This window comes from Euprymna scolopes, chromosome 12 (genome assembly GCF_053919585.1).
Source record: "Euprymna scolopes isolate OS-2025 chromosome 12, ASM5391958v1, whole genome shotgun sequence".
NCBI lineage: Eukaryota > Metazoa > Mollusca > Cephalopoda > Sepiida > Sepiolidae > Euprymna > Euprymna scolopes.
In genome coordinates, this window is record NC_136493.1 from 65,513,553 (window position 1) to 65,538,014 (window position 24,462).

Below are 24,462 nucleotides of genomic sequence, written 5' to 3' on the forward strand. Positions count from 1 at the left end.
TAATAATCTGTTAGTTTCGTAATAATCTGTTAGTTTCATAATAATCCGCTAGCAGAATTTTACGAAATTTAAGTGAATCTCTATTATTGTATAAGGGGAACATTGCCTGTGTGTGTGTGTTGTCTGTGTTTGAACTGGGCAGATTGTTATAAAATTGCATGCGAAGGTAGTTTATATACCTGGCAGTTTAAGTTTAGTGATAGAATGTCTTCACCAAGTATCAATAATCAATACCTGATATAATCCAATGAAAAATGAACAAGCGATTTTGACCAAAATTAACACTTTACATATCTTAACATTACAAGCGCATTTGAGATATTTTATTGCCACACAAGCAGAAAAGCTCGACATATAATATTAATAGTAGTTTCTTTGATCTGACAGAAGCATGTTCGAAATCAATGGCTCAGCTTAAACAACAATGGAAACATGATACTTGACGTTTTAATTTTTAATTTAAAATCAAGCTATTACCACTGCACAAACAGTAAGGCCAGGCATATTAAATCAACAATAGGTTTTTTGATATGACAGAGTTTGAAATTAATGTTTCTGTTTAGAGCACACATGAAGCATGATACTTTACTTTTGCATTTTAAAATTGAATTCAAACCATTATATGTAAAAAATAATTTTATAGATTTGACAATAACCTATTGTCAAATCTATAAAATTATTTTTTACACTACAGTGCAATCTAGACTAAGACTCCCGGTGGAGTGCGATGGGTCCCCAACAAACACTCAATCGATTTGATGGGTCCCCAACAAACACTCATCGATTTCATTGAAAAGTGGGTGATTTTACCGATTTCAAGGACAATAAAAATATGGGAGTGTGAAACATTCATTCATCATCAATGTCGAGTCTTGGACAATACCGGGTCTCCGTGCTAATTTTAATATAAGATTCTATTGTTTAGGCAAGCCCCTTCAACAGCAGATATCTTAACTGTAGTTTCTGAACGTATATACCGTTCATTGGATAAAACAGGGGAGGGTAGAGCGGTGGCCCTTGATATATCTAAGGCTTTTGACAGGGTATGGCACGATGGTCTTCTAAGGAAAATTAGATCATATGGAATCACTGGAAGAATTCATAACGTAATTAAATCCTTCTTAAGTAATAGAAAAATCAAAGTTGTCCTCGACGGACGTACATCCAAACAATATGACATAAATGCGGGAGTGCCTCAGGGGTCTATCCTTGGACCTCTATTGTTCCTGATATTCATAAACGACCTCCCTGATAATATTGTTTCGGAGATGGGTATATTTGCCGATGACACCACTCTCTATAACAGATATGAGGGGAAAACTAATGAACACATATCCAAGAAAATGGCAGAAACACTAGAGGATGACCTCCAATCCGTAGTGGAATGGGGACAAAAATGGTTGGTCTCATTCAATGCTGCTAAGACTAAGCTTGTTTCCTTCAATAACTACAAGAAACCTTCTCTATCACCAATAGCAATGGCCAAGAACACATTGCCTGAAAGTACTTCTTTAAAACTCCTCGGCCTAACGTTTACAGGGAATATGAACTGGAATAGATACATTGAGAGCATTGCCAAGGCTGCTGCAAGGAAGGTTGGCTCCCTCTACCGTGCTAGAAAACTACTTACGCCTGCCAGTATCCTATACCTCTATAAGGCAACCATTCGCCCATGTATGGAGTACTGTTGTCACATCTGGGCTGGTGCATCTGCTGCTTGTCTCTCGCTCCTGGACAGGGTTCAAAAAAGAGTCGCCAACCTGATAGGTCCTGAACTGTCATCTAGGCTTCAACCTCTGTCCCATCGACGAGATGTTGCATCCCTCTGCCTGTTCTACAAATACTTTAATGGTGAATGCTCTGACGAACTGCAAACACTTGTACCTCCCCGACGTAACTACCCCCGACAAACCCGACAAGCTACTAAGTCTCATCCCTTTACAGTGGAGATCCCTAGGTGCAAGAAAGCCTTTTACTCCAATAGTTTCTTCCCCAGAACTGCGGGTCTTTGGAACTCCCTTCCGGGATTCTGCTTTCCCAACTGCAATGATATGCAGAAGTTCAAGTGTAATGTTAACAAACATCTTTCTACTCTTCTCCCTTCATAATGACCCCGCTAATTAATTCCCTAATAGTAGCCCCCTGCTTCAAAGTGGCACTGTGCCTTGTTTGGGGTGAAAATTGAATTAAAAAAAAAAAAAAAAAAAAAAAAAATTTGTTTCCCACGAATTTTAATCTCATATAAAAAGTAAAACATAGTAAATAGTGCAAGGAATGAAACTTGTATAAGGATTTTGTAGTGGGAGGATAATGCACCTCAACAACAGTGGTCAAGCGTCAAGGAAGGCGGGGGAACCAGGCTGTCAGGTTTACAATACCAAAACACAATCTTAAAAAAAGATTTGCTAAGGCGAACTGACATTGAAAACCAAATCTTAGTAGTCATACGTTAGGATGACCTAGACTTATGAAGATGAACTTAGAAGAGTTGTAATAAAAATATACTCGTTTACTTTCCCAATATTTAACTATTTAACAGAAGAAAAATTAAATGGGGAAAAATGAAAGAATACTGTTTCCATGTGTATGGGCATTGAATAAGTCAAAATTTCTTATGACACGGTTTGAGTTCTGGGTTACGATTTCTCCACTTTTGTAAACAAAAATTCCTGTTCAAAAGGATTTGCTTCTGATTCTTGTCCCAAAATATGCAGTATTAGTTCTATCTTCAGAATATCTATAGTTTTATGGGTGTATTTTTCTACTGTTTCTGAAAAGTCAGGCTTTTCAGAACAAAAAGTTTAAAAAATGTCAATTTTTTATGACAATTTTTCTTTAAAGTAAAACTTTTAGGCTTATTTTCTTCTTGGTATAAAAAAAGACACTAAAGACATTGTTAAATTTAGGTCATTGTAAAGATGGCCTTTTCCCGACTGCCTAAAGTATTGCTTTGGTCGTGTGCAGTTCTAGAAGGTCCACCCTCATAGGCTTTACTTTCTTCATTTATTGCTAATCGCCTGAGACGTCCTTACTAGGAAACGCCAACAGGACTATGCAGGCACTTTTTTGCAGGCTAGTGCTCTTCTTTTAGGACACTTGATGTAGCTGGTTCTCCACTTGATATTGAAACTTCCTTCTACTATCTGTTGAGTATCAGTGATTGTTAAGAATGTGTGATAATCGCTCGCTGTAATGTTCCTTTAGAGTGGCTACTCATGCCTAAGATTATTGGGGGTACTGTTTTTAAAAAATATACCTATTGTTTTAATATTGTGTAAAAATAAAACAAACATAAAAAATATAATTTATACGTATGCACACGTATAAAAATACAATAACTTAAAGGAATCCTAAATAGATGTAAGTATTTTAAAGATTTTACTTATTACATTCATTTGAAAGTAAACTTCATTCTTCTTTTTTTAATTTGTGAGAAAAGATTGATAATTTTTCCTTAACTTCTGAATGACTGCTGAAGAACTTTTTTTCAATTGAAAGCACTGCAAGTACATTTAGTCTTTTGTAACCCATGGTGTTCCTTAGAAAAGTTTTTATTCTTTTCAGAGTTGAAAAACAACGTTCTGTTTCTGATGTAGTCATGGGAATTATCAAGATAATTTTTATGAGTTTTGTGATTTCACTAAGAACATCGTTTAAATTGTTTTCCAAAATAAATTTCAGGAGATAAATTACTTTGTAATATTCATGGATATCTGACATACTATAAACTATTTCTAGTTCAGTTTCAAACTTTTCTTTGTCAATCATGGGATATGCTTCAGTTGTCAAAGATATCTCTTCTGTAGGTAGTTCTTTCTTAAAACTAGCAAAGCTTTTCTTTTTAAACAATTTAGCAAGTATGTTTAGTTGAAGAATATATGTTCGTTATATCAACAGATATATAGACACACAATTCTTTAGCTTTGGCCTTGAGTGTCTGTGAAGAATTTTCACATTATTTGGAGTTTCTTATCTCTAAAATAGCAGTTTTGAAATTTGTTATGTATTCATTGACTTTATATATGCTCATTTCCCGAGATTGCATTTGATTATAAATAATTTCCACATGAGACATAATTTGATGAAATAGCTCTAACCAAAATATGAAATTTTCATCGTTCAAATATTTCAGAATTCCTGTCGCTTCTGCAACGGTTTCATTTACATAAGATGTTGAATGAATTTCAGTGAGACAGTTTTTTATTGCTCGAACATTTTCATGAGCTCTATTTATGGTCCGTATGTTAAAGATCCACCTTGTGGTGGATGGGCGTGGAATGCTTACATCCAGACGCTTCTTGAGAATGGACAAACACTGTGGTGATCTAGAAAAGAAAGTCGGAATAGCCAAAATGTTAGAGGTAAATATTCTAATACTTCGTGTAATGCTTGCTGCATTCCTCATTATTAAATTAAGTTGATGTGCATAACAGTGAAATGTGCATTTCTATAAACTGCTTTTATTTTTGCCTGAACACCAGTTTTTTCCCCTTTCATGACATTTGCATCATCAAATGTCTGAGCTATTTGGCGATTCCCTTGAAGGATTATATCTAATTGTTGTAGAATACATGTTGATATCCCATCAGTGGTTTGGTTTTCTGGAATAAAGAATCTCCAAAAGCGTTCAAGTATTTTTTCATCCAGCCGTACCGTAAAACAATGATCATTTGTGTATGTTCAGACACATATGTTGTATCGTCAGCCATGACAGCTACAAAGGAAACTTTGCTAATTTCTGCCCTTATTTCATCACGGTAAAAGACAGTCAAGTATGTCATTCTGAATGGTCTTGGAAAAAGCTTTGAAGACACTACTGGTTTCTTAGTAATTCTTTAAATCTGGATCTAATTTAGATGCAAAATTTAATAATCCTCTAAATACACTTGGATTTATTGAATCATCTTTTTCATCATGTCCTCGTAAGGGAGTTTCAAAATTCACACAAAAGAAAATACAATCTATTATTTTAGATAAAATTCCACGGTTCTTCTTAACATTCATGTTATGATGATTGATTGAAAGTATGTAGGCCTCACTAAGTTTTTCTTTAATATTTACGGTCCCCAAAATTGACAGGAACACTACATTGTCAACGTGCTTTTTCAGTTCTATCTTTCTTTTCAGTTCTATCTTTCATTTTGCTAATAGTTCTGAAACCATCTTTTGCCCACGTTTGCCCAAACAACAAACAAGGAAAGCAGAACAATGCCTTTTTTAGTTCACAGCCGCAACAAATTAAATTAATTAAAGCTACGAATATACACTTTGTTGTTGCTAATGCCTGGCTGAGATATTTGAATATCAGGCGTTGAGCGGCTTCTTTTCTTAATTTCAATTTATCATGGAGAGACAGCTGTGAAAAACTCAATCTGTTGAAGTTCATTTACCGTCGCAGAAGTTATTTCTTGGGGATGCAAGGAGGCCATGGTTAAATTCTTTTTATATCAGTTATGTTGGGAAACGTAAGTACTAGGTAGTCTATTAGTAGAATATCAATTAGGGTAGAAGGAATACAATGTTTACGTGATCCTCTTTTTGCGATTCAACTGAACCGGAAGTTCTAACTGAGTTGAATCGTACTTTTATAACTTTTAGATCACCGATTTTTATTAACGAAAAAGGTTTTACTATTTAAAAACGGTTTTATTTATAAAAAAAAGAAGCTTTTTTGTTAATTAAAATAGACTTAGGGGAAGTCGGGGTAAGTTGAGCCAATTTTCCATTTTGGCTCTTCAGAACCCAAACGACTAATTATTTTGCAAAGATGAGTGTATTATTATAAAATTCTTTTATTTGGGAACATTTTGAAACAAGTTGCAGTTTTCTGCTAGTACACCTAAACCGACCATGTGCTTTACAAAAATGCATATCAAATGGCTCAACTTGCCCCGACCATGGGGCAAGTTGATCCAACCTCTGGGGTAAGTTGTGCCACACAGGGGTAAGTTGTGCCCCGCAAAAATGTGTTGCAAATACAGAAAGAACAAGGCCAAAATTGTTGCTGTGGTTATAAAACAAATTATAATAATGAAGTAGAAATGTTAATTACAGCGAATGAACCAGCACAAAATTTGAAACATATATCTGAAAGTAAGTTAATGAAGTTGCCACTGTGACAAGTCACAGCTGAAAACGAGCTGGCTAGAACAACGGACAGAACTGCCAACCCTATTTGGCTGTGGCAGCTTGTAAACAACATCTTCTGCATTGAAACCCGCTGCGTCCTTTGGGTTTGGAACAAACACAGGCTTGTCCGTTCCTACCTTCCCAGCAACTTTTTGGCATAAGTCTGGAACATTGAACAATGAATGCAATAAGAGCTGGCATTTGTAGAGAGGCACTTGCCTCTCCTGGCACGTTTAGCCAATCAGGCGCCTCCAAATGGAATAACCCACTATGCCTGACTAATTGTAGGCTAGTCCATAATGGTGGAGAGGGGAGGTAATGCATTCTTGATTCTACAATGATAATAATAATAATAATGTTAAAAATAATAATGATAATAGTAATAATAAAAATAATTATTATTATTAGAATAACCCAGCCAGCCTGAATGATCGGCCCATCATCGGCCCATTACATAACCGACGATCAGCCGACAAACACTGTAATGGGCCGATGATGGGCCGATCATTCAGGCTGGCTGGGAACAAAGCGCCTGTACAGCATGCAAATTCCTATCCAAGCACGGCTTACACATCTTAAACATTTACCAGGTAAGCCATAGATCTAATTCTTATACAAGTAGAGCATGAAACTTATACAACATGCATTTTGAATTCACTCTATAAGAGGCCTACTGATGTGGTTGCACATTCATCTGTTTTTTGAAAACGTGTAAAAAGACATATGGGGCAAGTTGGGCCAGTGGCACAACTTACCCCATTAGCATTGGCTCAACTTACCCCAGTCTGACCTCATTGAATTGTCTGTTCAAATGCATGCATCTGATGTGTGGTGAATGTAAAAACCTTTTACAGGTATGAAGGCAAGTAATTGAACAAACAACTACCACATATTATATCTAATCAAACTATTACTACACACAAGAAACATGCACTCACCTCTGTAACGCTTTTTTTTACTTTTTTGGCACGAAATCTGATTTGCTTTTACTGCATCAACCTCCGATATTGGTTCAGCAAAACAAAATGGTGGAGGTTAAAGTCACGTGATCAGTCGTTTATAGATTGCATACAAACTTGGATTGGCTTAGTCAATTGTGGTTAAAAGGGGGTGGCTCAACTTACCCCTATGCTCAACTTACCCCGACTTCCCCTACCTTTTCTTTAATACACTTATCATTGCGTTATCTTGTTGTTTGCGTCTTCATTGTATTTCCTTACTAATTATTGTTCAACCTTGCAACCACAACATTATGTCAAATAAATAAATTTCAAGCAATTTTTGCAATAAATAATAAATAGCAACTTCGTTAATTTTACGACTTACTCTGTAAAGTGTACACAATTTAAAATAGTATTTTTTAATTAAAATGTCTTTGCGTATTATCCCTTTTTCGACGGCTTATAATGGCAAAAGTTAAAAATATTTATATTAAAAGAAACAATTTTAATGGCAAGCTTATTTTGTTATAGGGGAAGTCGGGGTAAGTTGAGCATAGGGGTAAGTTGAGCCACCCCCTTTTAACCACAATTGACTAAGCCAATCCAAGTTTGTATGCAATCTATAAACGACTGATCACGTGACTTTAACCTCCACCATTTTGTTTTGCTGAACCAATATCGGAGGTTGATGCAGTAAAAGCAAATCAGATTTCGTGCCAAAAAAGTAAAAAAAAGCGTTACAGAGGTGAGTGCATGTTTCTTGTGTGTAGTAATAGTTTGATTAGATATAATATGTGGTAGTTGTTTGTTCAATTACTTGCCTTCATACCTGTAAAAGGTTTTTACATTCACCACACATCAGATGCATGCATTTGAACAGACAATTCAATGAGGTCAGACTGGGGTAAGTTGAGCCAATGCTAATGGGGTAAGTTGTGCCACTGGCCCAACTTGCCCCATATGTCTTTTTACACGTTTTCAAAAAACAGATGAATGTGCAACCACATCAGTAGGCCTCTTATAGAGTGAATTCAAAATGCATGTTGTATAAGTTTCATGCTCTACTTGTATAAGAATTAGATCTATGGCTTACCTGGTAAATGTTTAAGATGTGTAAGCCGTGCTTGGATAGGAATTTGCATGCTGTACAGGCGCTTTGTTCCCAGCCAGCCTGAATGATCGGCCCATCATCGGCCCATTACAGTGTTTGTCGGCTGATCGTCGGTTATGTAATGGGCCGATGATGGGCCGATCATTCAGGCTGGCTGGGTTATTCTAATAATAATAATTATTTTTATTATTACTATTATCATTATTATTTTTAACATTATTATTATTATTATCATTGTAGAATCAAGAATGCATTACCTCCCCTCTCCACCATTATGGACTAGCCTACAATTAGTCAGGCATAGTGGGTTATTCCATTTGGAGGCGCCTGATTGGCTAAACGTGCCAGGAGAGGCAAGTGCCTCTCTACAAATGCCAGCTCTTATTGCATTCATTGTTCAATGTTCCAGACTTATGCCAAAAAGTTGCTGGGAAGGTAGGAACGGACAAGCCTGTGTTTGTTCCAAACCCAAAGGACGCAGCGGGTTTCAATGCAGAAGATGTTGTTTACAAGCGGCCACAGCCAAATAGGGTTGGCAGTTCTGTCCGTTGTTCTAGCCAGCTCGTTTTCAGCTGTGACTTGTCACAGTGGCAACTTCATTAACTTACTTTCAGATATATGTTTCAAATTTTGTGCTGGTTCATTCGCTGTAATTAACATTTCTACTTCATTATTATAATTTGTTTTATAACCACAGCAACAATTTTGGCCTTGTTCTTTCTGTATTTGCAACACATTTTTGCGGGGCACAACTTACCCCTGTGTGGCACAACTTACCCCAGAGGTTGGATCAACTTGCCCCATGGTCGGGGCAAGTTGAGCCATTTGATATGCATTTTTGTAAAGCACATGGTCGGTTTAGGTGTACTAGCAGAAAACTGCAACTTGTTTCAAAATGTTCCCAAATAAAAGAATTTTATAATAATACACTCATCTTTGCAAAATAATTAGTCGTTTGGGTTCTGAAGAGCCAAAATGGAAAATTGGCTCAACTTACCCCGACTTCCCCTATATTTACAATATGTACAAATGACGGTGTCGAGTCAGAGAGTCTTGGTGGGAGGACATGTACGCTCTTCAGCGTCACTTCCGGTGGCATTTGAGTAAGACACACCAAGGCCAACCTAGGCTTGCCATTTATAGTGTTATGTTATTCGCATATGCAAATAAGTGGTTGCCACCACAACACCCCCCTCCCAAGATTTGAAGTCACACAGATTTCAATATCTTTTTCTTTTTTGGTTCATTCACTTTTCTTTTCCTACCTAATCTTCGGGGTTCAGGTGCCTTTTGAGGCGGTTCCAAATTAAAAGATTCTTATATGATATCTATGGTGTCCTCCTCTTCGACTGTTGTTGTATCATCATCATCTTGGATATGACGTTTTTTTATCTGATTTAGGTGCCTTTTATGTATATTCTGTGGACCTTTAATCATGTATGTACAATCACCAATGCGTTTATCCACTACTCCACATTCCCAGTAAGATGTGTTATTTCTGTAGCACTTAAAATATACTCGATCTCCCGAGTTATATTTCTTTCTTCTCGTGTGTGTAGTGTTTCGGATAATTGCCTGCCTTGGCAATAGTTTGTCAAACGCTGATTGTACCTTTCTGGCAAACATTAGATCAGCTGGTGATATGTTTGATGGTGTACTAGGATGTGGTGTAATCCTATATACTTACAAGAATTGTTGCAAAGCTTTTTCTGTTGGTGTTCCAATGGATTTCTTTAACGCTCGTTTTAGCGTGTCCACGAACCTTTCCGCGAGGCCGTTCGACCTTGGATGATACGGCGGAGTCGTGATGTGCTTCACTCGGAACGTGTCACAAAATTCCTTAAACTCTGCGGATGTGAACTGCGTTCTGTTGTCAGTGACCAGTGTGTCTGGTACACCGAATCTTGCAAACAATTCGTGTAGGAACCCTATTGAGTTGTTCGTTGTTGGATTCCTGCAACGCATTACCTCCGGCCATTTTGTGAAACTATCCACTACAATTAAATAATAGTTTTCACCTACTGGACCAGCGAAGTCCATGTGGATTCTCGACCATGGTTGGTCGGTTTTCGGCCAAGGTTTGTGTACTATAGGTGGAGATTTTGCCGCTAACTGGCATCCTTTACATTTATCAATTGTTGTCGCTATGTCAGTGTCCATGTTACGCCAGTACACGTAGCTTCTCATTAATGACTTCATCCGATTTATCCCCGGATGTCCTGTATAGAAATCTCTTAACATCCTATTCTGCAATGTTTTGGGTATTACCACTCTCTCGCTGTACAGTAACACATCGTCACATATGGAGAAAACTTCCTGCACCTTTGTGTCCGTTATAATTTTCTCTTTTATGTCCTTTATATATTCGTCTTTCTCGGCTTCCCTTTTAATGTCCGACAAAGTTACGGGTAGTTCCTTAATGATGTTTGCTACCATATTTTTTACTTCAACATTTGTCCGAATTGCTGCAATGACTGATTCTTCCAGATTGTGTTTCTGTGGTATCAGTCTTGACAGTCCATCCGCATGGCAAATCTTTTTTGATGCTAGATGTTGTAGCTGGAAATCGTAATTAAGTAGTATTGTACCCCAGCGCAGCAATCTATTTGCGGTGTATACCGGCAATCCTTTTTTTGATCCATAGATCGTGACTAACGGTTTATGGTCGGTTTCAAGTATGAATTGTCTACCATATAAATATCGGTGAAATTTAGTCACGGCAAAGATTATGCTCAACGCTTCTTTTTCGATTTGTGAATATGCCCTTTCGGCTGGTATCAGCGTTCTCGAAGCGTGCGCTATTGGTTTTCTAGACCCATCCGGCATAATATGTTGAATGCATGCTCCTAAGCCGTATGAGCTAGCGTCACTAGCGACGACTATTTTTAAGTTTGTGTCAAAGTGCGTTAAGAATAATTCGGATGTTAGTGCGCTCTTTATTTTGTCAAAAGCGGTTTGACATTCTTGCGTCCAGTTCCACGGTGTATCCTTTTTAAGCAGATTATTTAAGGGGGCTCGCAAGTTATGCATTCCTTCAATAAAAGATTGGTAATAATTTGCAAGTCCCAAGAAACTCTGCAAGGTTGTTACATTATCGGGTGCTGGCATATTTTTTATTGCCGCAGATCTGTCTGGGTCTGGACGTCGTCCATGTTTGTTTATTATGTGTCCAAAATACTTAATCTCGCTCATACAAAAGTCACATTTACTTTCTTTTACTTTAAAGCCAAATTCTTGTATTCGAGTAAATACTTGTTTCAAATGTTCCTTATGTTCTTCTAGGGATTTGCTCCTGACAACAATGTCGTCCAGGTATGCACATGCGCACTCAATACCACTTAGCATGGTGTCCATCGCTTGCTGAAAGATGGCAGGCGCTACTTTGATGCCAAAAGGCAATCGGTTGTATTTGTATAATCCCTTATGCGTATTGATGCATAGTATTTTTGAGCAATTCTCCTCGACCGGTATTTGCAAATACGCGTCGCTCAAGTCTATCTTGGAGAAGATATTACCCCCATTCAACTTCGTGAATATTTCCTCTGGGCTTGGTAGGGGGTAATGGTGATCTTTTAATAGGGAGTTGACCCCGGTCGAAAAGTGTGCGCACACTCTAACTTCGTCATTCTTTTTCTTTACGTATACGGTGGGGGCTGCCCACTCGCTGTGTTCTATTTTTGATAGAATTCCCGTCTGTTCCAATCTATTTAATTCTTTATCAATCTTTTCCAACCCAGCGAACGGGACATTTCGCTTTTTTCTAAAAATTGGGCTGCCGTTTTCTTTAAGTTCAAACAAGGCCTTGAATTTATTGGAGCGACCTAAGTTAGTCGTGAATGCCTCAGGAAATAATTCTTTTAAATCGTCTTTTATATTTACTGTTGTTGGAGAAGAACATTCTAATTTTTACAGAATGTATTGATTGGCTTATCCCATAGTCCGAATTTCTCAATTAAATCTATTCCAAACAGATTTTCACTATTTTTTAGTACGAATATTTTTAATTTCTTCAAAATCCCTTTCAATTTTATCGGGAGGACAACTTCTCCTTCAAATTTTATACCACCACTAGTTACCGTCCGGGCTGCTTTACTAGTTTTCATCATGGCCGGTTTTCCCAACTTTTTCCACATATTCAGGTTTATTATAGAAACATCGGAGCCGGAGTCGAGTTGTAACTTTATTGATGTTTTAAATATTTCCACTTTTACGTATTTTCGCCGATCTTTGTCTAATTTTGTATTTGATTTTGTTTGCTGTACTCTCTTTCTGGTGTAATCTTTATATCTGCAGCAATCGCTTTTGTGTCCCACCTTCTTACAAATGTAGCATTTTTTCTTCTTATAAGGACAATCTGATTCCCAATGCTTTTCTGCACATCTCTTACAGTTATATCTAGGAAGAGGCTTGTTATATTGTGTACTATATTTATGTTTATTATCTTTGGAATATCCCGTTCCATTGCTTTTCTTTGTAAAGTCCTTGGTTGGTGCGTATGGTTTTCTAACTTTTCTTACATATGCCACTCCGGATTCTTCTATATTTTTTTAATCCTTTTTTAGTGTAATGGCCCTTTCACAGTCCTCTGCTAGTTTCTGGAGGGTTAAATCTTGCTCAGATTCCAGCTTAGACAACACTCGTCTGCGTATTTCTGCATTTTTCGTGGAAACTAACCCTTGAGCGAAGATTAGACATTTAAAATCTTCTACCGTTAGTTCTGCAAGCTTAAAATTATCGCAGTTTTTATTGACAACTGATGCGTATGTCAAATAATCTTGGTTGTCCATCTTTCTTAGATTCATGCACAGCCATCTTTTATGAAAAAGAGATATATTTGAATTAAATAATTCTTTTAGTAATTTTACAGCTTCCATGAACTCTAATTCCGCAGTTTTTTTAGGTAATATGTAATCTACGAATTTGCTGTGTTCTGATGTACCCAATTTTCTGAGTAAGAGGCTCACTTTCTGACTATTTGGCCAATTTTTACAGTCCAGTTGAAAAACATCCTCGTATCTTGTGTAGTATGCTTCAAAATTCTTCTCTTCTTCAGGCACATAATGAAATGTGTCCATGCTATTAAAAATAGTTGTATGGGAGAAATTAACACTATCGACATTTTCTCGATTACTCTTTAGTAGTTCCAGTGTTTTAGCAAAACGTTCCTCTTGTCTTTCTTCATATTCCAATTGTAATTTCTTATGCCTTTCTTCCTGTTCCAATTGCAGTTTTTTTCTGCTTTAATTGCGCCATTTTCTGCTTTTCTTCTTGTTCCTGCTGCCATTTCAATAATCTGTCCTCTCTCTTTTCCTCGCGGTCAGCCTGTGCCTGTATTTGTGTTTGCAAAAGCTCGTTTTGTGTAGCTTGTCTGCGGTCATCCCGCTCAGCCTGTGCTTGTAAAAATTGCATGAACATTTTTGATAAGTCTTCCATGTTTTTTTTTTTGTTGTTTTTTTAGTGTGTAGTTAAAAAAAATATTGTACCATGTACCATATACACCGGTTTGGGTTACAACAAAAAAGCAAATTGCTGTAAGCTCCTGTTTTCAATAATAATATCGCTGCTTGCAATAATATATTCTTTTTGCGAGTCACGCTGCAAAAAAAAAATAAAACAGGTTTATCTGGAATCACGAAATGGAATTGACTTTCCGTTTTTAGGCACTTACTAATAAGTAACTCTTTCCACAAAATAAAAGTTTGGGCTTTTTTTGTTTTGTTTTTTTAATCGAGTCACAATTGAATAAATGTGTGCAGTACATTTAGTTCTTTGAGTTTTTTTCTCTAGTATTTTAGTAATTAAAATACCTCTTAAATTGAGATTACCTTTTTTTTCCGTGACGTTTTACTGCGTTATCCGTTATTCAGTGACAACTTCAAGAAAAAAAATCCTTTCCTTGAATTTTAGTTTTAGCTGTGGTATTTCCTTTTAGTACCGACGTCAACCAAAACATTAATTAAAAAGTCCTTTAGTTGTTGTTTTGTTTACGGAGAACAGTAATTAGAATCCACTGGTGAACTTTTTTCGTAGGTTACTTCCTTGCTTTTCGTAATACGGGTCTGACCTGTCGTTTTTGCGACAGAACAAAGTTCGCTTTTCGTTTGCAAGTTGGTCCTTTAGTAAGATTTGTCGTGTAGCGACAACCAAAAATTCACTTTTACATTCGTTTGCAAGTCGGATTCCCAGAAAACGGCGTAAATTGTCGCTTTTGCCACGTTAGAGTTTTTTTTTTCACTTGAGTTGAAACTTCTCTTTAGCGTAAAATCCGTTTGCTCGTCAACACTTTGCATTCCTTAAAAAAAATGGTCAACCTCTGCGTTGTACTTTTTTTTCTTTTTTTTTTTTAAATAGTTCTTCGTCAAACTGTTATATTTGACGCTTCATATCTCGTCGGCAACTGTTGTGGTTGCAAGGTTGAACAATAATTAGTAAGGAAATACAATGAGAACGCAAACAACAAGATAACGCAATGATAAGTGTATTAAAGAAAAGGTATATTTACAATATGTACAAATGACGGTGTCGAGTCAGAGAGTCTTGGTGGGAGGACATGTACGCTCTTCGGCGTCACTTCCGGTGGCATTTGAGTAAGACACACCAAGGCCAACCTAGGCTTGCCATTTATAGTGTTATGTTATTCGCATATGCAAATAAGTGGTTGCCACCACAACACATAAAAAAATTACATTTTGGTACTCATTTGGTGTTGAATTCCATGGCGACCAGCAGAAAAAAATAATAGTCGCTCCCTTAGTCCCCCACCCCACCCCGCACGTAACATATTTTATTTACTGACGTTGCCGTAACTAAACGATTATTTGTCACATTTACAAACATTTATTTATTTTGAAAAAAGTGTTATTTTTATGAATATTAAAAGAAAAATGGGTCCTCATGCAGAGAGTGATCCATGCTGAAATAATAATGTTATTATTTAAAAAGCCATTCTTAACATGGGGAGGTGAGGGTGTTTTGTACATATTCTGTACTTTAACTAAACGTGGAAATACGATTTAAAAAATAGCGCGGATCACTCTCTGCATTAGCACCGAAAAATGTTACTAAACATTTATTAATAATTTCTCACTTTTACAAACATTTGATTTCTTTTTAAATGATGACTTTTATCGACTTTTTTTTAAATATCCCCCCCCCCCCAAATGGTGTTTATTCCGAAATCCGTTGTTAACATGGAGAGGCTGAGGGTGTTTATTCTGATAGCCGTTCTTAACATCTGTGGAGGTGGACCTAATGTAAAAAAATAAATAAATAAATTTAAAAAAAAACTAAATCATTTACTGATAACTTCTCACTTTTACAAATATTTTTTAATTCACATGCGCGGATGAACAAATTGTTGAATAGTGCGAAAACAAAACGTTTTTGTAATAAACTTCGGGATAATTTTTTGGGTAAATATTTACATTTAGGTCCACCTCCACAATTTTCTTTTTTAAATGACGACTTTTATTGATAAATAAATTTACTTCTCCGCAACTTTTAAGGTAAATAAATCTACTTCTCTGCCATGGCCACTGAACCCCTCCTTTTTTTTTAATAGTATTTTCGGGTGGGTATGCTGACCACAAATATCAGTTAAATTTTGCAAATAGCCCCCCCCCCTCCAAAAGTGGTGTTTATTCCGGAAGCTGTTCTTAAGATGAGGAGGGTGGGGGTGATTATAAGGTGGACCTAATCTAAAAAAAAAAAGAAGTTTTTTATGCGCACATAAGCAACTATTTTTTTTATTAACTTTTTTTTGTACTTTTTTATTTAAAAATTAGTAAATTTCAATGAATAGAATAATAAATCATTTATCATTAATATGTGTTTTTGGTTTTGTGTTGAATGAAACTTTTTTTTTCATTACAACAATAATGAACCAATGTAATTAGAATTAATTTGACTATGAAATAAGATTATTATCAATTTTTTCGATCAGATCATATCAAGAGCAGACATGAGACATTGCCCATCTTGGAGTCTAGACACTTAAATACCAAAATGATGATGTTGAATATGCTGCTGAAGAATAAACAAATAAAAAATACTCAACTATTGCAAGGGTTTGGTTTATTGGGCTAACATCCAGAGCAACTCCAAGCCATTGGTTAGATCGTGAGTATTCTGGCCCTGGAAAGTGAAAAAGTCATTGAAATAGATGAAGCGATGTTTAAAAACATTCTATTAAAATATTAAATATTAAATTGTTTTTTTTTTTTTTTTGTTCTGTTTAATAGCATTTTCACAGATACATGTGAAACTTTTTTAGTTGTTTATTTTGTACAAATGTAGATAACTATTTCTAGTTATCTTCTTTGTTTTTACTTGGGAGTCACAACTTATCAAGGCCCCAAGGCCACTTGAGGACAAGGGTTAATGAATGTAAGGTGGTAATGAAGTAATCTTTAATGATGTAAATTGGGTAGAATTTAATTATTTATGGGGGTGACTTAACAGGAACTTCTTTATATTAGATTTTAAGGCTACCATGTTGTATTTAACCGGGAAGCATGCCAGCCGAACAGTGTTCCAAAGGCGGTCAGTTTTGGAAAAGAAGCTTTGTTTATGGAATCTGCATTTACATTTAGGTACAGATAGAGAGTGGGGAAAATCATATATAGTAGTTTTAGCTAATCGAGTGTTTTTTGTGAAAGTTTGACAATTTGGCCATAGATTTGAGTTCAGACGGGCACCTACCATGAGAATAGCAATAGAGCAGAGACAGGCTGGCGACATCTCTTCTGTGGGAAAGAGGTTGCAAGGAAGAAAATGGGGCATCATCTACTAGGTTTTGAAGTCGGTTTTGAACTCTATCAAGGCAGGTAAGGCGTGCCCAGCAGCTCCTGCCCAGATGTTGCAACAGTATTCCATTGTAAAGTGCACCTGGCTCTTATACAGACGCATTGGGTGTGAGATACTTATTTGAACGGTAGAGTGATCTCACCATTTTCCCAGCGATCTTAGCAATCGATTTGAAGTATGGGTTCCATTTCAGATCAAGAGTGAATGTCAATCTCAGAAGCTTGTCAGGACACGAAGCTTCCCCAAGACTAGATCCATTCATTTCAATTGGGGTGTGGTGGGGATCAGAGCGATTAGGATGAAAGGAAAGAAGCATGGCTTTCGATTAATTAAAATTAACCAACCACCTTTTTCCTCATTGCACCACGTTCTCAAGATCAGAAGAGAGAGAATCAGAAAGATCTTTGTCATTGCTAGCCTGTGAAGTGTCACCATAGATTGTCGAGTCATCTGCATAAATGTATGCAAATGACCTAAGAATGTGATCTTGGAGATCATTGATGAAGATCAGGAACAGTGTTAGACCCAGGATGGAACCCTGATGGACACCAGCGCTAATACAGTGAGTTTCTGATTTCTGCCCATCAACGACTATCAGAAAGAAAGGATTTTATAATTGAGAGGACATTCCCAGCTATTTCATAGCTGGTGCTCTTTTGAAGTAGGCCTTTATCAAAAGCCTTTGATATATCAAGAGCTATTGCTCTAGAGAAAAAGCATCCATCGAGCGATTCACTAATGCTGTGTGATATAACTGTTAGTACATCAGCTGTAGATCTCGCTGAATGGAAACATTGCTGCATGTCATTGCGCAGGTTATTTTTGCTGAGGTGATTGACCACTTTTCTGTTTATCAAAGTTTCCAGCAATTTACTCATGACGCACAGGAGACTGATTGTTCTGTACTAAGATCGATCACCAGAATTTTTAAATACAGTGCAGACTGATGAAGTTTTCTAAGGTGTTGAGAAGCATTTCAAGACAGCGTTTAAACAGCTTTGTAAATATCGGAGCCAATTCCAGTTGCAACTTTTGAGCTCTATGACTGGAATGCCGTCGTGCCAGTTGCTTTACTAGAATCAAGAGTTTGGCAACAGTACATACAGAAATTTGTATGTCGCTTAGTGTGTTTTCAGTCACAAGAGGAAATACGGGGTGGGAGGGAGTAGGCAACTCTGATTGCAAAGGATAGAATTTGCTGCAAAGTTCTTGACAAAACGTTTTGCTTTGTCAGATGCTGACGAGATTACCTCAGGTCCATTGATAATGGTAGGGATAGAGGACACGCTTCTGTTCAGGACCTGTTTGTTATTTGGTAAAACTGATGGGAGCTAAGCCACTGCTCTACTACTTTAAACTTGACATACTAGACAGCCTTGTTTTACCACAAACATGGAGCAAAATGAGAAAAATATACCATATAGTATCATACCATGTTCGCACACAAAGTATAAATTCATCCGGGTATCAACAGCAGCTACTGTCATCATCTTTCAACAATCATTACCAGAGCCGCCATCACCATCTTCTCAACAACCAAGCAGCGAAGCTGCCACCATCAATGCCAGCAATCAATAGTATGATCAAAAGCTCCGGAAACAAGGACTGCTATCTTCATTACACTGGCTGCCTCTCCGGACTCGGCAAACAGTGGCACATCCTAACAAGTAACAGAGAACAATACTAACCTCATTAACCAACCTGAAATAAAAGTTTTAATTTAAACTTCTTTATCTGTTCCTCTTGCTTCTATAAACTCATTTATTTACAATAACTCATACCAGAGGTTCATATAAAACCACTGTAATATAAAAAATCCGTCATCATTGACACCAATGTCAAGTGCAAAATGAGAATGGCATCACAGTCTGAATCCACCGTGCACATATCCGACGTCTTGGTCAATAGCCACTACACCTATCCACCCTCACCATGCGACAACTAGGAACAATAATCTTCAAGCAACCCTGCATATAACTCTGATGATGATGAGAATCGTGCACCATCCTCAGAAGTCGACGAAACCAGGAAAATCCCTGCAAGAAAACAAGAGGGCAGCTTCTCACTGTTATGTAAATCTGATTGAGATCTGAGGGACATCGTTATATTGCATATGCCTCCAGATTTACATACGCAAAAGGTGAAGGAAACGGACCCTGTTCATAAACTGATCAGGCATATTTAACACATACGAGAACGTCAAAGACTGTTTTTGCTGTGTCCACATTATCAATATAATTCACAATTCATTTTAGCATGAAAAATACCAGAAATAATTATTAAACTTAAAAACAATCAAGTCTGAAGTGTGAACATCACAGTTTTGGAGTCTCCCAGGATGTGTATTGGCATGAGTAATTAATTCAAGGGACACTGTGAGAGTATAATTTTTATTCAGGTATATCCACAAATTTATCAGTATTAATCCAAAATGGACAAGTGAACATACCCCCCACCTAGACAGATAACTTCTTTCCGTGAGTCATAATACAGAAACTAACACAACCTGAGATAAAAAAAACAAAAAAACAACTCCCTTAAACTACATTCGCAGGCGAAGTATAAATTCGGCCGGGTATCAGCAGCACCAGCAGTGTGTGCCCAAGCCTCAAGGAGTGCAGTCGTCATCTTCAATATCTCCTTAACAGTCAACAGCAACACCGTCGTCACCGTGACCATCCTCTCAACAATCAAACAGCAAAGCTACCGCCATCATTATTAGCAATCAACAATACAATTAAAAAATTCCAGGAACAAGGACTGCTATCTTCATTAAACCAGCTACATCTCTTGATTCGGCTGGCAGTCAATTTCAATAACAACTTCACTAACCCATCTGAAATAAAAGTTTTAATCTAAACTTTTTCGTCTGTTCATCTCACTTCTATATGCTTATTTATTTGCAATAACTCATACCAGAGGTTGAGATTCAACAACTGGTATCATTGTAATATAAAAATGTGGTGAGCTGAAGGCTGAGATCATCAACAATGACAGGGATATATGTTACCTCAGCTGCAATGGAATAAAAACGCTTCGGTTCAAAGGTCATATTCCTGAAGGCTCTGTTGCATTCAGCATTGTTGTTGCCTGCAGGTATTCCTGACCAAAGAAACTAAGGAGGGTTACAATTCGGAATGGGTCACCACACATCCTGGGTGTTCACATAACCAAATTCAAACCTGGTTATCATAGAATGTGCTAAGCGGATTCATGAAAGCTATATCCAAGGGCTGCAGTTGTTGTATGCAATGTGGTGCAAGGCACAAAAGAATGATACAACATTCTCTCACAATCTCAATCAGCTCAACAAAACTCACCTTAACGCTGTGAACATCTTAGGGAAAACGAGATAGTGTCTTATTTTACCTCATTGCTTTTTTGTACTGTTTTACCCCACAGTACTACATGCTGCCATGCTTAAGTGGGTGAAACTGATTAATCTATGACTATATCTAACAGAAATATCTATCAGAATGCTAATTCTTTGCTTGACAAATCTATATCTTTTTCGTTATGAACATGATTATGGTAGAACGATAAAAATAAATCAAAATAGATAAATTTCCAATGCATACCTCTTACCACTGTGTTAAGCTGAACTAAACGTTACTGCTAATGCGATCAACCAAGTGATCTCTGTATCATTCTCCTCATTAAAGAGCTCTCTCTTTTCAGTTATCGTTAGTGTCTCGTTTTCCCCGCAATCTCCTTTTACCCCAGGCTCCTATACATTCATATTCTCAAAAATGCATTTCTTTCTGAAACGTTTTGACACTTGTTATTACTATTTACGTACACATATAGAATTAATAGAGAGCTAAAGTCACTTCCACTATAAGGACAAGATATGAGGTAAGCTCGTTTTGAACAGTATTTAGGTCCATTTTCAAAATGGACCGCCGCCTCCTTCAGCATTCACTTACAAGTGAATCACTTCAAGCAAGATGGAATGGGCATATTCTTCTGCCTTTGTTTATAATGGAGAAGGTACTAGGACTGGATCAAATTAATTGAAATATGTATTCATACAAAAGCTATTGTGATTTACCTGTTTCCTTACTAGGACAAGATACAACACAGGATTATGTTTCTTGTGAGAAGTATAAACCTTTAGGCCTGGTGAAAAAGAATATTACAATATTCTCGGAAGTCTCTTGTAAGTCAAGGAGCTTCAGGTGATAAGTAACGAACCGCCTCCTGCTGTTTAGCAACGAAAAAGGATTACTCAGACGACATTTATGTTTAACACCAACATACAATATTATAAAGCAATGTTATTTTCACGGATCATTTTATTGGGACCACATTATTTTTTCCAAGCAAACAGGTTAAGAAGACAACATTTAAACAGAATTTAAAATTAAGAGAGTAAAATCGATCTTACTTGAATCTTGCTCCACATTTATTAGCTTACAACCGCCTGTTTTAATGTCACATTGAAAAAGACCACCTGTAACCAAATCTCCAGATTTGGCTTTTGGGCCACCAACCAAAACTCTGTCAAAAAATGAATATATATGTAATTATATGTAAATAAAAATAAAAATGAAGAATAAATTTACAATCTACCGTGTAAAACTTGAAATTTGTCTCAGAATTGACAAAATCAAGAATTCTGTGGAGCATAGACTTAACAAATACTTGATAGACGTGTAAATAAATTTACTTAGTAAAACTTTAAGTTCAAACAAACTCTCCTAACGAAAATTAAGTTTAATGCAAAAATGTTTTAATGCAAGACTTAACACATATCTATTTATTCTTCCATCATTTTTTACTTTCTTTTCTTTCTGTCTTTTTTTTTATCTTCCTTCTAATTCTTATTGATGTCTTTCTTCGTTCTTCCGCTGAATACTAGTCCAGTCAAATAATATTAAACCAGCAGTAACAAGAAATATCAACAAGAGTATAAAATATAAATTGTAGCGAGACAGGTATATGCAAATATGTTGTATGGAAAAAAGCAGAAAGATGTCAACTGCAGAACAGTATGATAAAAAGTAAAATGGATAAAAGAATAGTGGGATGTATGTCTCTATTTCTTCGGTATCATTAGACTAAACACACACTGACAATGGGAGTATAGACATAGAATATAAAACCAGTGAGTGTTGAAAAGAAGTCAACAGAAAACAGTGTAAAAGGGAACAAATGAAAGAGACTAAGAGTCTTCTCTACTATTGTCAATGCTGTGTTAGTAAATATATATAAATGCCTGCCATTAAAATCATACGCTCGTAACAATCACAACAATCATTTGATACATACACAGCTCATAATAATTATAACAATTATGTGGTCATAACAAATATAGCAACCATATGTGCATAACAATCATACGCTAATAACAAATGTTATATACATCAAGTAACACAAGTTATCTCCCCTTGACTGGGATTACTCCCACCATCACCATTGCCTGCAACCTCCCACCACACAATCACGTGGTATATCATAGTAGCAAAAACTACTACTCCTTCTCAGTGTTAATAAAGATTCTGTTCACACGTGTATCTCTCTCTTTTCTCTCCATGTTATCAGTAACCCTTTACTAATACGGTCCACATAATACAACATGGTGTCAGAAGATAATTACGGACCTTACTTAAGACTCACAAACGTCAAAAAAAAAAAAAATATATATATATATATATATATATATATATATATATATAATATAAAGCTGAATGTGTGTGTGTGTGTGTGTGTGTGTGTGTGTGTGTCTGTGTGTCTGTGTGTCTGTGTCTGTGTGTCTTTATGTGTCTGTGTCTGGTCACGAATAGGCTCCTATATGGTTGTCTATTTAAAAAAAACTGATTACATATAATGATAGAAGATGTATCGAGACACAGGAATGTTTGATCTGGCAGAATGGTGGTTCATTAAAATTGTGGGGTTTGTGTTTGCGCCTAGTCCACAAAGTATGGAAATAAAAAATTTAAAAAAAAAAAGTTTACAAGTGTTTTTGATATAGATGCACATAATAATACTTTGATAAGCATGTTTTAACTTAAATGGGGATTGTATAATAAAATTGTGGGGTCTGCGTTCGCGCCTTGCCTCCATAGAATGGAAATAGGCACAAACTTTAATAAAGACTTTTCATATCTATCTGCGTAAGTATACTTTGATAATTATGTTTCAGTTTGAAGAAATATGGTATAATAAAATTATGGGGGTGTTCGATCGCACCTGACCTCCATAGAATGGAAATATGTCACAAAGTTTAACAAGGTTTTTTGATATAGATCCACAGAATATTGTGATAAGTGTTTCAGTGTGAACAGGTATGGTATAATAAATTGTGGGGTTTATCTATTTTATTTTTACTTTCATCATATTTTGCTTTGGTTTTGATACCCCAAAATTCAACTCATCCTATCTTGACAAAGTACAAAATAGACTTTGTGGCTTAGTGGGGAATGCCTTTTTCTCTTCCCTGCAACCTCTCTCCCACAGAAGAGACGTTGCGAGCCTGTCTTTGTTTTATCGTTATTTCCATGGCAAGTGCTCGTCTGAGCGCCAATCCTTCAGGATAAACACCAGTCTAGCTAAAACCACTGTCAGTAATTTCCCCCATTCTTTATCTGTGCCTAAATCAAAACGTAGATTCCATGAACATAGCTTTTTTTCTGAGAAGTGCACGCCTGTGGAATTCTCTTCCGTTCGCCTGTTTCCCACTTGGACGTCGTCTTCAAGTCCAACATAAACAAATTCCTGATTAATCGCCCCCTTAAGTAAGACACTTTATCAAATCTCCAATACCAACTATTACTACGATATTATCCCATTGATTATTGTACACAAAATAAGCCTTATCCCCGAGTGGCTTCCGGGCCTTGATAAGTGGTGATCCCCATGTAAAAAAAAAGGACACTTAAGAATATAGAAATGCATTGCACGAGCAAAGGAAGTCATATATTGGCCCAACATGAATCATCAGATAAAAGAAATGATAGGCAGTGTTTAAATCATAGAAACCAACAACCGTCAGAACCTCCAATGCACCATGAAATACCAGTAACACCATGGACGAAAGTACCGACAGACATTTTTTATTTATACAATAAAGCATATGTAGTAATAAAGACTCCACAACGAGATACTTTGGTATCCACAAATTTGATGACTCTAAATCACGCACAGTGATCAAGAAAATAAAAAACACTTTCGCAAAATTTGGTTTTCCACAAATAGTAATCAGCGACAATGGACGTAAGTTCACATCATCAGAATTCAAACAATTTTTGCTAAAGATTGGGATTTCAAACACATCATGACAAGTTCGAACTATTCACAATCCAATGGACTAGTAGAAAGAAATGTACAAACTATAAAAAGGACACTAATAAAGTCATTTGAAAGCAACCAAGGTCCATTTCCAGCAATGTTAGCACTAGGAACATCTCCATTAAAAGATAAATCCTCGTCACCAGCCCAAAAACTAATGAAAAGAACGCTTAGGACAAACCT

At 36.5% G+C, this 24,462-nt stretch overlaps 1 protein-coding gene across 13 annotated transcripts in view; it reads right to left on the bottom strand.

Moving 5' to 3' along the window:
• Window positions 1-24,462, bottom strand: part of LOC145291306 (integrin alpha-9-like) — a 971,358-nt gene that overhangs the window by 723,709 nt on the left and 223,187 nt on the right. For 11 of the 13 annotated variants that reach the window (XM_080137012.1, XM_080137009.1, XM_080137006.1 and 8 more), the window contains exons 3-4: window positions 21,374-21,486; window positions 16,238-16,314 (exon numbers count right to left, since the gene is read on the bottom strand). In XM_080137012.1, coding sequence (XP_079993138.1) covers window positions 16,238-16,314; window positions 21,374-21,486 — 190 coding nt within the window. The remainder of the gene's footprint in view (window positions 1-16,237; window positions 16,315-21,373; window positions 21,487-24,462) is intronic. The other 2 variants (XM_080137015.1, XM_080137011.1) reach the window with 1 other exon arrangement.